The sequence below is a fragment of the Pezoporus occidentalis genome, unplaced genomic scaffold (assembly GCF_034315485.1).
Source record: "Pezoporus occidentalis ecotype Australia unplaced genomic scaffold, CSIRO_AGI_Poc_V1 ctg89, whole genome shotgun sequence".
NCBI classification, from domain to species: Eukaryota; Metazoa; Chordata; class Aves; order Psittaciformes; family Psittacidae; genus Pezoporus; species Pezoporus occidentalis.
Window position 1 is genome coordinate 1,475,001 of NW_026916253.1, and position 15,395 is coordinate 1,490,395.

General features: G+C 37.7%; 1 protein-coding gene across 4 annotated transcripts in view; it reads left to right on the forward strand.

Moving 5' to 3' along the window:
* Nucleotides 1-15,395, forward strand: part of ZNF536 (zinc finger protein 536) — a 349,390-nt gene that overhangs the window by 204,606 nt on the left and 129,389 nt on the right. For all 4 annotated transcript variants that reach the window (XM_062604933.1, XM_062604932.1, XM_062604935.1 and 1 more), the window contains one exon: nt 14,610-14,762. In XM_062604933.1, coding sequence (XP_062460917.1) covers nt 14,610-14,762 — 153 coding nt within the window. The remainder of the gene's footprint in view (nt 1-14,609; nt 14,763-15,395) is intronic.

The following is a 15,395-nucleotide window of genomic DNA, read 5'->3' on the forward strand; positions in this document are numbered from 1 at the left end:
TTTTAACACCAAACCTATTTAACCCTTTTGAAGGCTTTTTTTTTTTTTTTTTTGCTACAGCAATGAAGTTCTACTTCAAGAGTTAAAGGGAATATCCAGAGAAATACTTCTGGGGAGTTGTCTCCAAATTAATTTAAGCAAAACCACTGCCCCTAGAGATTTCCATTCCTCAGGGTGACCAGATTGTCTGCTTGACACCAGTAACCAGTAATTACAGTACCAAAAATGCAGCAGATAATGTTCAGTAAGAGAACTGAACTTCTACAGAACTTCCTTCTGGTTTTGGGGGAGGATCCGGTAGTGCAAGTTAATGAAGTTCTGTGTCAAAAGAAAGCTTTGGTGCCTTTGCATGTTTCAGAGAACAGTCAGATCCGCTGAAATTTTTCTAAAACTGCAGGTGAACTGTGGCACCCTGTGTCGGAAGATGCAAAGGGCCTGGTCTCTGGGAGGAATCCTACATGACTGCCCTCAGTTTCTGTGCTGTCAGTGTGCTTCCCGCACATCCCTGGGACACCCTGTTCTGGTAGAAGGGGTTGGTATGTCCCTGCTCCCTCAAATGACCATGCCAACTAAAGTCCCTGATAATGACAGAGGCAGTGATTTTGCCTATGATATTGGCAGCAAGCTACTACTAACTGATCTCATGTTGCTGGTTATCTGCCATCAGAAGACCTTCAGATATTTAAAACATTTGACGACTAGCAACTTCTGCATCATAGATGAAAAGCAAAGAATGATCTGGATGCATACCATCTCCTGTCTATAATTCTGCTTTGACTATGGTCGTATGATGCATATTTTTCAGGGAATATTTTCAATAACGCTTACTGATGTAAAGCATTCTCATCCAGAAGTCTTGCAAAGCATTATCAGAATAAATACGAATATGTGGAGAATCATTATGTTTGATTTCCTTTATTATGTGGTTAAAATGTAGATCATACTGCTGTTTTGGATCACAGTCTTAATTCCAAAAAATTACAATCATCAGAGGTGGATTATATCTGTATCTTTTCAAATAGATGACAGAATATATTTCTGTGCTGTTTTTCCCTAAAGAAAAATTGAAAGGTAAGAGGCAGGAGTTTCAAGTAACATTGCAACATTTAGTTGTCAAAATATGAATGGAAATTGCCATCATAGGGACTGCATGTTTACTCTCATACTTCAAAAAAACTGCAGTGAAAGTGTATCCACAAAGAAAGGAATCTCTTAAAAAAACTAAAAAAAATCAAATAATGTCTTAGTAAATGAGCAGTGATTCAACGTAACTAAAACAAATATTAATTGAAAAGAACCCTGGAATACAGAGAAGGGAGTACAACACTGTTTGGTGAGCAGCACTCACTGGAGCAGTACTGCAGGTGATGCTGCCTATTCAGAAGTTCTTTATTGGAATACAGTTCCACTGATATACATACAACACCCATCAGCTGGTACTGTCTGGTATCCAAGCTGCCTTTCCAAAGTTGCAGCTTCCTGTTACTGTTTATTTTAAATACAAAATGCTACTCTCCTGCAGTTTTATGATAAAAGTTGGTATGACAGCAGTATGGAGTTACTGACTATTAAGCAGTGATGGGTTTTGGTTGTCCACCCTTTATTAAAATGTTTCAGCACTTTTTAGCAAGCTCTACTGCCCAGTAGTCAAAAGGATCCCTCTTTGACACAAGTAGGCATGATCCTTGTGACTGGGCTGCATATCTGTAGGTGGGATATCACAGAATCTGTAGCCAGAAAAGAACCAGCACTCGTAAAATTGTTGGAATTGTTTCAGTTTCAATTTCATTTGACCAGTTTATATAGCCATTCACCTTTTCTCAATCCCATACGTCACTTTGTTAGGTTGGCCTGTCCCCCTGTAGACAGCTTTCAAATGTTACTTGTTGCAAGCCAGTTTGTTATGTACCAAATTCCGTCTTGGCTTGTGAGGTTATTGGAGTAGCTCCCACTAGTACCATCCTGAAAAGGCATGGAAACTTGTCTTCACAAATGCAGTAGCCTGCATTCAAGAGTTTATATTAGTCTATTAAATGAGATGGTACTTACTGCGTAGTGTCTCAGCTTAAACTAGCAATTGGCCAGAATTAAGACTCTCTACAGTTATCCTGATGTGTTTTGGGCTTTTTTTTCCAGATTTTGTCAGATTCAGGGATTTATTTTGTGCGTACAAATCATGGATTGTTTTGTCACAACAGAGCAAGGTGCTGAAAGTTTCCTATCTATACAAAGTGTTTAGCCAGTCTGGTTAGTGTTTATATCCTATACACTGCAGGTAATTTTACTACTGTTCAGAATAGCGAAGATTTTGTGAAAAGCTGGTCTTTGTCCATATGTTGTGGAATTATTCAATATGTGCTTGTGAAAATTCTGTTTCTTCCAAGCGCAACTTATGTCTGTCATCCTCTGGCTATAAGATGATGCTTTTTAAATAAGTATGTCCACTTTAAAGGACATGCTATTGTTGAGTCATTTCCTTTAAAGTCATTGTGGCTTTGTAAGGTTTCCCCTATTCTCCTTCACTGTAAAGATCTTCTGTCCTGCATATCTTACCTTTCTGTGATAAGATGTCCTTCTGTCAGCATTCAGTGTCACATGGGCATTACAAGCTGGTAATTTCATGTTGGTAATTGCTGCATGATGGTTACAGAGTGGTCATTGGTTCTGAAGATGCTGATTAGAAATGGTGCAATATGTTGTAAAGCCATTCACAGTGATGGGAGTCAAACACTCAGCAGAGTGGAGACTAAAAGATTGTGTTTTGTTAGGGAGGCATTAATTACCTGCTGCTGGTTTAGAATTTCTGAGGGAAAGGGATATCCAGGAATCTGAAATAAGGAGCCACAGCATTTACTTTTTCCTTACTGGCTGTTCTAAGATTAAAAAATTATTTTAAAAGTCATGGTGCAAAAGGTTAAGGGTAAGAGTCTATTCACTTTTTTCCCTGGCTGCTTACAGCTAAAAATTTTGTTTTACAGAAACTCAGCCTGTGAATTCATACTTAAGATAGTTCTATATGCTTTTGACTGTGTTCAAGAGGATCAGTCAGCACCAGATGCACTTGACTGACTCCAAGTATTTATAAGCATACAATAGTGTGTTACAAATTCAGTCCTGGGATGGATTTCATTGCATCATTTGTTGCAGATTTTTGCAGTCAGATGTGTTTCCTGTACCTTACCATACAGGTCGTAACATATGGGACCATCTTTCAGAGGATGATCTGAATTTTTCCAGACTGTTTTACAGAATTTCTGTTTTCTGAGATGGTCAATAGTTAAACCTGGACCTCATGGGCATGGCAGAGGAGCTCATGAGAACATTTTGGCTGAATTTCTGATGACGTTCATGAGGTAGAGGAGCAGCACCTGCTGTGATGGTAACAGAGACAGACTAATTCCAGGGCAAGGCAGCTTTCAAAGCCAATTGAGCATCATGTGACTGTATAATTTGAAAGAAAAAGAAACAAGCTAGAACTTCAGCATAGCCTGTCTCCCCTGTATATGAGAAGTGAAGCAAATGAATATGGCCTTGAATACACTTTTTAATTTTTCAACACTGTATTTTGCCGACTTCAGTTCACTCTGTTGACTGTTCAGTCAGGCCATTTTTAAATTAAAAAGGAATACACGGTTGAATTATTTATTAAACAAAAGGTGCTTCCGTGCATGCAGACTACCTGGATGTTGAATTTCTTTTACCACTGGAGTCTGAAGAAAGTGCATTGCTAGTAAGTTAAGAGATGGAACAACACTCCATCTTCAAAAACAAGACTTCCTCTGTCTATGGGGCAGACAGCTAACTTGTGTTTGTCCAGTCACAGAAGAATGTGGATCTCTATTCAAGTGTCTAATTTTGACCTTAGTGTGAAGTTGTTTCCTCAGTTTGGCTCCATAGAGACAAAATGTCATTAATTTCTGGGAGAAATGTGCCTGCAAATAATTTAGTCTGAATTATCTCCTAATTTTATGCATGCTCCTTATGGGTTAAAATATGTATTTGCTGGTAAATTAATGTGGAGGAACTGTAAACAAGTGGAAGAAGGCTTGCAAAAACTGTACTGTGTTACCATCAGCCTGTATGTCTCTTGAGGTTAACAGTTCATCTTAGGGGCATAAGTACTTTGAACAGACACCCTTGCGCTGCTCAGCACTGTTACTGCTTCTGTGTTGGTGTTCCAGATCTGTGCACAAGCCAGCGTTTCTTTTATTTTTAGAGGAACATGGCCTTCAAGTACCTGATCTTATCTTGTCCCCTTCCCAGAAGAAGACAGCTCCTAGCTTCTGAGTAGACTGCCTGGACTTCAAATCCTTTTGGCCAACCTCACTTAATCTGAGGGAACATCTGTCCAAAGGTTGATATTTCTCATCACCAATCTGGGACTTGATAACTATCTAGGATTATAGTGATGTGAGAAGTGTAATGTGCTGCAAAAAGCCAGTGACCATGGCAGCAGAGAGGCTTTACAGGAAGGTTTAGAGCACTCTGAAGAGCTCCCAGTCACACCAATGTGTAGGAGGGTGGTTGTGAGCCTGTAGCTTTTCTGTGGAAGGGAAGGAGCGAGCAGTAGCAAGTGGCTGGGCACACCCTGGCTTTGATAGCTACAGATGGAGACCTAAAAGATTGCAGGGCCACAGTCCAACACCAGCACATGTAAAATAAGGCTCAGGATTTAGATAACTCTGTTCCAGCATACTGACGTGCATGGCCACAGTCCAACTCCAACACATGCAAAATTAGTTTCAGGATCATTCCAGCATACTGAAGCCTATGCCTAAACCAGTTACTGCCACAAGCTCAGCTAAATCAGAGGAGAGAGTCCAAAATAGTATTTTTTTCTCTCTTTTTTTTTTTACCATCATAGTTTAGATGAAAAAAAAGTAATATTTTTGTAGTAGAGAAGGGAAGCTGATTTGCTGATGCATCAGCTCCATAGGCAGCATTTCATATTTTTGTAGCCGACAAACAGCATATTATAGCATAGTGTAATTTAAGGCTATTTTACAAAACATAGATAGAGGTTGACTTTTTCAGATACATCATTAGTGTAAAAAAATCAATGAGCCTATTCATATAATATCATGTTTGAAGACATCGTGGTCTCAGCATGCCCACAATACACTGTTAAAACAATGAGGATAAAACCCCATACTGAACAGTTAAAGGATCCCTTCTCAAGATTAGAAGTAATTAATTTAATCAATATTTTTTCCATTATAGCAAAACTCATTAACATTTTTTATTTATAGAAAAAGGGGTGATAGTAAAATAGATTCAGCAGTTCAGAGTTGCTCACAAGTATTTTCTCATGTACATTTTTGTGAAATGGGGAAAGAAGTTAGAAGTTATACTGAACTGGCATGTACTGAAGAAGTTAAAAGGGAGAAAAAATATTTACAGAGGTATTTGTATTAGCTCAAAGCAGTCATTTAGTATGAAAGCAGCACTGGAAAGTAAAAGGTAAGAAAACAGAGATACTGGAAAAGTGTCTAAATGTTGTAACACACACCGTGACATTATTCACATTTTGGAGACGCTGTCAGCACCTCTGTAATCAGTAATCTGCAAATGGAATGACAGTCTTTAATTCTTTCTCATTTTGTTGAGGGGGAAATCAGTACTTTATCCACCTGTACAGTTGGTTTTATGAGACTGAGTCTATTATTGGTTTCTTTCTTACTGGCATCTACAGAAAGACGTTTTTGTGACATTTAAAATAATTTGCATTTTTCTTTATTAGAATGATTTATTTTTTAAAAAAATCTGATGACCTGCTACCAGCCTTTCTATGCTGATAAGATAATAATAATGAAAAGAGGTTTTCTTAATCAATAGTAAGTAAATACTTGTCCAATGATACCTGATGCCCTAAGAGCTCCTTATCATGTAGTCAAGTCTGTGGTTCTGACTTGAAAAATGATTTGCTTGTTTTTTCAATTTGCTTAAGCCCAGCAACTGAGGGTGAAACTTGGCTAGTGTTGTTATTAAATATTTTGACACAAATACTCAAAAAAAATTAAAATATATTAATGGATTTTGAAAACTACATGGAGTTGGGTGTTAATTTGCCATTAAATCTCACAGGTTCTTGTTGGGCACATGGGAAGAACCTAGAGAAAATAGATCCAATACCAGTGTCTTCCACCGAGATGCACCATCTTTCCTACAGTTTACTGGCACCATCTTAAATTTTCTTCACAGGGTAGTCTCTACTCTATACCAAATGGTTCTGTTTGCTTCATATTTATTTTAGAAACAAGCTCATAATGAAGTACACCTTACCTGTTGGTCTGTAGGTATGTAGAGGTGCTAACATGTGGAAGACACGTGGTAAGCATGGAAGCAAGAAAGCAAAATATTCATTCACAGAAGTCCAGTTAATGGTTATTTTAGTTGATTAGCTAGCAACTTCATTTTGTCCCTCATGAAATTGCCTCCACAGATCCTTACTTCTGGAGCTTAATCAGCAGTAGCAATCCATCCCAGGAGTCGGAGATCAGGAGTACTTAATTAAAGAGGGACTATAAGGCAACTCTCCCAAATTGGATATCTGATCTAGCCTTGGCATCAGGAGAGCAATGCTAGGTAAAAGTGTTTATCAAGCTCCAGGTAGCCACTCCACAAATCTCAGAGATGGGAATATGACGCAGACAGCCTGTAGAAGCTGCTATAACCCGAGTAGTATAGGCTTTAAGGCCATCTGGTACCTGAACACCTGCCTGCAAATAGCACATACAAATCCAAAAGATGGTCCAGTTGGATAGCTTCTCTGGTTAGATTCCCCACTGGAATTTTCTCCAAAAGCAGTAAACAATCTGTATGAAGTGTGGAAAGACCTTGTCCTCTCTGGTCAGTAATCAAGTGCCCATTTCAAATTTAGGTGACAGGATCAAAACTAACACAGGTAAGTTAAGGGCTTGGGTAAGAAAACCAGTGAAACAGGCTTACATGAGAATCACAGACCACAATTGGCGGGAACATTTGGTGAAAATCCAGAGTATTCTGAGCTCTTTTAAGAAAAGGAGAAGAAAACCATGTCACATGGAAGGTTTGAAAGTTAACATTGCTGTCGGAAATATAAATAAACACCAGAGTAAACTTTAAGGATAGATGGCAACATTGGCAAAATACCAAGGAAACATCCATGAGTATATATTTAAGCCAAGCATTGCTGATCCAAAGAGTAAATATCTGCTTTGCTTATGAAAATACATGTTCTGGGCACAGAAGTACAATAAGGTGTTCTGGCAGCTCAGATGTGCACTTCTGAAGAAAGCAAGAACAAACAGAAGCTCAAAACTGAGAGTAACTAGCACTGCATCCAAAACAGCAAACAGACACATCATTCTGATGAATGACAAAGCACATCCTCTTTTAAAGCATCCAGTTTTCCTGTGGAAAGCTTGTACAAGTGTAGAACTTCATGAGCCTCATTTGGTAAACTCAGTGATTTGGGATCTGAAGTGCTTTGATCTGTACACTCAAATGAAGGATGTGGGATTTCAAAGCCATGATTCAGGAATAGCATTACTGAAAATCCAATGAAGTAGTTGAATGGTAGAAGGGTTTCATGTGAAGAGCTTAGGAATGAAGATAGCAGGATTTTGAAACAAACCAGCAAAAAGAGAGTTAGAGGGAATTCTGTAGTGTACCCGTGGTCATTTGCTGCAAGCTCAGCTCTCATTAGGTAGTTGGAGGTTCCAGGATCTAGTAGTGATACCATAAAGCTGAAGACTATTTAACCAAAGACAAGCACTTTCATGGCCATGCTCTGTGTATGTCTGAGTTTTTTTGTTGAATGCAGTGAAGGACTGAGCACAGGTCTGACTGCATAAATTGTAATTTACACTTTTGAATTATATACCATATGTCCATGTGATTTTAGAATGAGCACTGGAAGACGATGAAGAATTTTGGTATGACTATATTTGCATATATTTAAAAAAATCTTCCGCACTCTTTTCAGTTTCATTTTACAATTTTCTATGATTCAATCTTCTCAAAACTAGCATTTCAGTAATGTGCTCTGGTCCTTATTCAAATCTAAGTGTTTCATTGAGTTCTTTTGGGCTGGGGAGGATTAAAGTTTTGAGCTTACTTTTTTCCCATGCATGTATGAAGATTTGCAGGATAATGGTGTTTAACTGTAATCTTCTTGGTGCATGGACCTTATTCCATTGATTTTTGTATAACTGAACTCAGTATCACCAATTAATAAAACAATAAATACAGAAAATGAACTATTTTGTGTTTTATTAACAATTTGCATTTCATGTAGTATTTCACTTTAAGTACAAACTCATACTCTCAAATGGTAAGATGTAATTGCTGATCATGTATCTCTTTGTTCCAGACACTTTTATAAAAGTGTATGTATTATGTATGATGTGACCTTCAAATGTCATGAATGCATTGTGCAATAAACTGTCAATATTTGTGGCTATAAGGTACTAGATGACTTTTACAATAATTGGAACAGCTTTATTAAAAGCTTGGATCACTCAGCTGGTTAAAGAGAAAGACACAGGCCAATGTTCATCTGGGAGTTTCTTTCTGCCAACTGTTAAATGAAAGATGCTGTAAGGTGCTTAAGATGTCTTTTTTCTTTTTTTTTTTTTTTTTTTTAAGATTCAGTTAACAAGGTCTCATGCAAATAATGTTCTCTCCAATATGCTTATTTTTCAGTCCAAACTGAGCTCTGTAAATTAATGGCAAGTAACCAACCCTGTGTTTTAAGTATTACATCTGATTTCTGTGTCCTTTGGTCATACAATTCTTCAAACAAATCAGGCAGCTAAAATGTTGTACTCAGAAACTGTGTTTGAACTTTGATTATCTTAAATAGTTTTAAAATTTTAGAATAACTTGAAAAGTAAGACTGCTAAGAACTCCAAAACAAAAACTCTGTAGGGAATTTGATTGAAATGAAAAAAGAGGATAAGAAGCATTTTGTGATAAACAAAAGCTTAATTTTGGTTATGTGTCTATTGATGTCTCTTTGTGGTTTATATATATATATACAGCCTCTTGTGGGTTTCTCAGAATGTGTACCACAGTGAAAAGCGTTAAGATACAACCAATATTTCCATACAAGCAGTATTGTCATGCAAAGTGTTTTGTCGCCATGGGGTGCAAAAAGTACCTATCTCCAAGTGTGTCTTGTCTCCAGGTGTGGGCTTAAGGTGTGCGTGTGCTGCCCCCGCCCCATACCCAGCCACCAGTTGCTAAGAAATTGCTTAGAGTATTTTGCCTCCCTTTCTCTTGTTCTTCAGATAATACCTAGATAGCTCTCTTGAAGCCCAAGGTATTGGCTATGACTGTCATTCGCGTGCTTATAAATGTCGGAATTCTTACCTTATAGAAATGATTGTGGGAATTTTAATTCTGTTTAATTTAGCTTGTATTTTGAATTAAAATCTGCTTATGCAGTGACCGGTAGCAGAGGCTGGACAGTTTGTGCTTTTAGTTTGTTCAGAGTGCTAAGTGAGAAGCCTGATGTCAGAAGTGGTATCTTTTATTTACCACTGGAACCTTCAGTATAATCTTTATTTCTAATAATACAAACAATGTGAATGCTGCTTTCTCACTAGTAGGCCTCCTTTCCAATTCTCTTCTAAAATAGCTCTCTGTTTAAACAAATTCCCTGCCAATCCATAGTAACAGTGTAAGATTCCCATATATGGCCATTATAAAGCCTAAATCCTTGATGGAACAATAGAGACAGCAAGTTGCTCCTGACCTAAGACATTAGTAACTCTTTCCGGAGGCCTAAAATATAACTGTAATATTTAGTAATATTAGTCTCTTTCATTTGAAGCCATGAACTTCACTAGCAAAAAAGTGTAGTGACATCTGCTAATAGGATTCTAATTTCAAATTATGAGCACTGGGCTGGATTCTGTTCTCATTTACATCGAAGCATAGTAATTGAAGCTCCTTCAGGTAGCTAGAAAAATAGGGTTAATTATATCCCTAATTATACTCCTATTTTCTGCTATTTTCAGTATTGTTAAAGCTTTTTCTAAGGAACAGGCAAGAAAAATAAAGCATGTTTTCCCAGAAACTTTGCATATCATGTACTGCTTCCCAGGGAATGAGGTGGTCAAGTCCAGGCATACTTGCATAAAGGTGGCAGCAGTGACGGAATTAACACGTTGAATATCCTCTAACACCATTCTTGAGATTAGATTCAGGATATAATTTTTCCTGCCAGAAAATGGGCTAATCAGGGTGGTTTATAGATCATAAAAAAGTAAATGTGGTCACTACCACTTCTCGTTTTTTATGTTTTGTTTAGCAATTACAGGCAGTTCTAAAGAACTACAAATATTTTGAATTTCAGAAATATATGAAAACCTGGGATTATGTGCAGCTTTACAGGCTTACGACCATATTTTCAAAGGGTTCTTTAAAAATGTCTGAAAAATGTGCAAGCGCAAACACATCACAGTGTGATTACCTATTCTGTGAGTTGATTACCTTTTCCATGTGACTGCCTGGTTTTGGCTAATTTGGCAATCCTTGTGTCAACGAATTCCAACTGACAGCATCGATAATTTTGTCTGCACGAGGACTGCAATTTAGCTCCTTTGAACATGAAAGTACCTCTTTGTGAATTGCTGCACTTTCACATACACGCAGCAAATAAATACTCTGGTAAAATTTATGGGACATGCATGTAGATGCTCCTTTGAAAGTTTGGCTGCTAACATGACTGAAGTCAGTGCTGCTACCTAAACAACTGAAAACAGGTTTCTTTTTAGAATGTTTTTTTTTCTAATCGTTCACTAGACTCATCCCAGACAGGTAGACCAGTGGTATAGAACATCTATGGAATTTTCAAATAATTCTTTTTCTTTTGCTGTTCTTATGGTTGGCTAGGTACCTTTTGCTTAGAGTACACAGATTCACTATCCACCTAAGTTTGTCTTCTCTTTTCTTGAGAGGCATTGTGCCTCTGTAGCTTCTTCATCTGTGTGCCAAGGGCACTGCTAGCCACGGCAGTAGGTCATTTCTGGGTAGACCATTTCAGATACATAGTAAGATACCTGGTGTAAGTAAGGATTCACTGGTGTGCTTCTCTCTTTTAAACTGCTGCTGCCTCAAAATTGTTTATTTGGATTATCTGGTTCTGTGGAAATTTCCTTTCCAGCTACTTTAGTGTCATTTCTGGCTTTTTGTGCCTCCTCTCCTGAGAAGCAAGCATCTGTCTGAAGAAGGGCTAGGCCTTCAAATACTGATCTTATGGATTGCTTAATTTCAATTTCAGTCTATGTGGTGAATATATTTGCTCACATTTGGCCAAATTGGCTCTTTGGTTACACAGCTAATCACCATCTTCTGATATGGATGTTCAAGTGAACTTTGTTTACTTGCATTTGTCCCATGAGAATGTGACAGGAAGGCTCTGCTAAAGTAAATTCAGAGACAAAGCTTGGAAGCCTAACATCTAGTGTATACATCTATACAATATTTTATACTGTGTACTATTATTTCCTGCACTCAAATCAGGAAATATAGGGATGGGCAGGAAGACATTCAAGATGCAGACCTGCCTATAATGGAACTAGATAGTAAGAAAAAGCAGTCTAATCTCACATGCATGTACTGCATATCATGTAGACCACATAACTCAGTGAACCACAATGGCTGTCAGATAAGTAACTTCTCTCCTTCCTTCCTGATCTTTTATCCTCGGAATTGAGCAGCCCAAAAGCCATAGCTCAAATCCCGAGTAAATCATAAATTAATTTGCTGGGGCTAATCCTAGTTCTGCAGGTCAATAAAACATTACTGCAGTTTTGCACAGAAACAGAACTACCAGTTTCTACTTAGGAAGGGGTCTCAGTAACAGGAGAAGGAGGACTTTAGTGGTGTTAGGATAAGCAACTTTTGGTAGAGCTGAAGATTTTTCATTCCCCCCATACACTGCTGTTGGCAAAGTCTCTATACACCAGTTTGTTTATCAACATTTCCCTTGCTTATCTGTTCTTTTTCTGTGTCACATTTTCCCCCCTTTTTTTTCCCCTTTTGATTTAAGAGGCTCAGTATAAATGCTCCTGTTGTAGCAGTCAGTGAGACTTAAGTGCATTTTAAACTTAAGTGCCTTGACAGTAGGTAAATTTTGCCAAAATGGGCCCCTGGTAAGAAGCTTGGGGCGGCATTTGATGGGGGGGAGTCGGCAGCCTTGAATGTATCTTTTCATTGTTCGAAATAAAAGAACTTAGATGTAAAGCAGCTCATTCAGGTAGCGATGGCCTCCAGCACTTCGGTGGGCTTTGTAGACAGAGGAATTCAAAAGAAAACCCCTCAGCCCAGCTTTAAAGTCTTAGGAATGCTTACACTGTGGGAAGAAAAATTCTTCAAGGTAAGGCCCCTGTTGGAGCAAAGCCTTTGGAGCTATCTACTGTATGTCTACTTAAATCTAAAAGAAAACTCTTCAGACCACCCACATCTTTCTTTGCTTCATTGTTGTTTTCAGTTTGCTTTTTCAGAGGGATTAGTGCTAGAGTAAACTCCATCGTCTCACTGCCTTGAAAAAATTCAATTTTGTGTAAAGTGAAAATTAGACTCTTAAATCTGCAAAGTGAGCTGTTTATCTTACAAATTTATTCTTTTTTTATTGGGCCACACATATTCTAGATAGAAAGATAAAAGGCAAATGGATAACAGGCCATCATTTAGAGTGACATATAGCAAAACATAACTAGTAGGCTTAGTCGGTAAATTCCTCCTGAGTGGCTTGTTAGCTTTATCTATATATTTATCTATAATGCTGATATAGTATTTATTGAAAACCAAAATAAAATCCTGCAGTTTATCATCATGCGGTCTGGTTTTTGCACTTCAGAAAAATCTTTTTGCACCCGGGAATTATTTTTTTCCTGAAGCAACTTGAGACATAACTATATGCAACTTTTGTGGAGAAAAATAAAAGGAAAATCTGAACTTTTTAGGAAGCCTGGAATTATAAACTAGAACCTATATGTGTGTTTCTGGACTCATAAAGGCAAAATAAATTTCTGCAGTATGTTACTTTACATACTTGTGAATAATTCAAAATGACAGTTACTAGATTTCTAACTTCAATACTGTGCTTCAACTCTGCAGTCTAAGAACAATCAGAAAAGGTTAAACAAGAATTTGATGTGAAAATATCAGAAATTACCTTTTAAAAATTAGCAAGAACTTGATTACATGCATGACTAGGAAAAGGATTTATATATATATATATGTATAAATCACTGCATTATGCCCTTCTTTCAGCTTTAACTGAAATAGTTTAGAGGGACCATTTTATAATAAATAATGAAATGCCTGTTAGTGTTACCTTTTCCAGAGATGTGGGTATTTGGGTCTCTGCTACTGTGTGAATAGTTTTTGTTTGAGCCAAAATGTTTAAATCTTTCTCATGTCCCATCACTTCCATTTAAAAAGCAATGCTGTGTAAATTGCACTATGTTTCCTGACAGCTTCAGTTACATGTCAAATGGGTAAAGGCAGAATGTTTTTAGTCAGTATTTCATGGTTGAAATAATCAAGCCTCTGCATGCAGGTTTTCACTATGTGCTCTCCACCTCAAGAGAACCCATACAGCTCAGCTTTTGCACAGGGGTCTGATGATGTGCCCATGTCTGTGGCACCTCTGAGGCATGCCAGGAGTATTAAATCTGGTTCAGGATGTCAACATTTGCTATGGTACTTTTTGGTGAAATTGTGAACTGATACGTGTATGTAATATTATGTGTCTCTCTAAGTACAAGTGAGTCTTGAATAATGTTTTGAATAATGACTTGTTTAAAGTGCCCTACATTTTTTGCAATTTTTATGTCATTCTTTTGTAAGTTATTTTGTTCCTAGCCTGCTTGCATAATAGCAGCCTGTGCAAGATAGCTGAGAATGATTGTTTATTTATATCTAGAGAAAGATGTCCTGGAGTCTCACCCCTTGTATTACAATGCAAAGAATAAGTGTAGCTGTAAACACTGAAGGAGGAAACTGAGGAGCTGTGTGTGAGAGGGAGAAGGAATTCTCCTCATCTGACCAATTTTTCCATTGCCTTTCCCATAATATTAGGTCACTCACTAGGCTGTGTGTTGTAGCTCCACTGCTGAACTGTTGCAGAGGGAAGTTGATTAGCTTCCTTGTAGTCATCTCCACCACTGTTGGAACCTCTGCCTCAGCAAACCTCTTGTTTTAATATACTGGTGCAAACTTTTTTCCTCTTAAAAGCATACAGATTTTCACAATACTTATAAATTAAATAGATTCAGCAAAACAACAATCTCAAACTTTTTTTTTTTTTTTTAAATTAATAGGAACTAAGCAAAAGAAGAAATCAAACCAGCTGCTGACACAGCTGTTTCTTTTCTTGTATAATTCAGTTCAATATAAAGGTACCATATGCTGCTTAAATTGATGATAGGAAAGATGAAATAATTTAAGACAATAACAAGAAAATACAGAAATTGTCAGCATTCTGTCAGATTTAAAGAATGAAATAGACAGGTGTAGTATTGACATGTTTAACTTTGTGTTGTGTTAGCAGTTTTAGCGAGAACAACTTCTGACATGTGCTGAAGTGATGTGAGAACATTTCTGTGTTGCAGACATTGGAGAAGAAGCTGGGAGATCTGTAGGAGTCCAGCAGCCAGCTTTACTGAGAGACAGGAGCCTTGGTTCTGCCATGAAAGACTGCCCATATTGTGGAAAAACTTTCAGAACATCACATCACTTAAAAGTCCACTTGAGAATACATACAGGTGAGAGGAACGAGTGAGCAGAGCGCTGTCGACATGCCGTGTGTGTGTGTGGGTTAATGTAATATGTGGCTAGGAGCCTTAATTCCCAATGTAGATTTGGGCTCATTAGTTGGAGAAAGTCGTTTGAGAAAGATATATGACAGTCTTAAATAAAAGCACAAGGAATGTGTTGTTGGATAAAGACCACTATAATAGAATCATCTTTTCCCAGTTGAGGTTATTTCTGTCTCATTCCCTGCTTCATCACTGTTTCCTTCAATTACCCTTGTCCTTCAATAGCATAAGCCTGTTGGTTTCAGACTTAGTTATAGTAACTGCTTCAAAGGCCTTCCTTCACATCTGCTTAGGGATTCTGTATTTTTTTCTCAGAGTTACTATTTGTTCCATTTAGCACGCTCATTTTTAATCTCTCACTGAACATATGAATGCATCGGCTTCATGGATCTGCCTGTTTATTTATTTTTACTGGAACTCACCCAGCTTAGTACCTGTAAGTAGTAAAACTTACCATGTTTTATTTTAGGAACAGTCACAGCATTTCTACCCTACAGAGACTTACTGCTGATCTGGATTCTCACTTTATGTCACTCTTTGGGTGGACTGCTCTCAATACTAGTAAACCATCCCACTCCA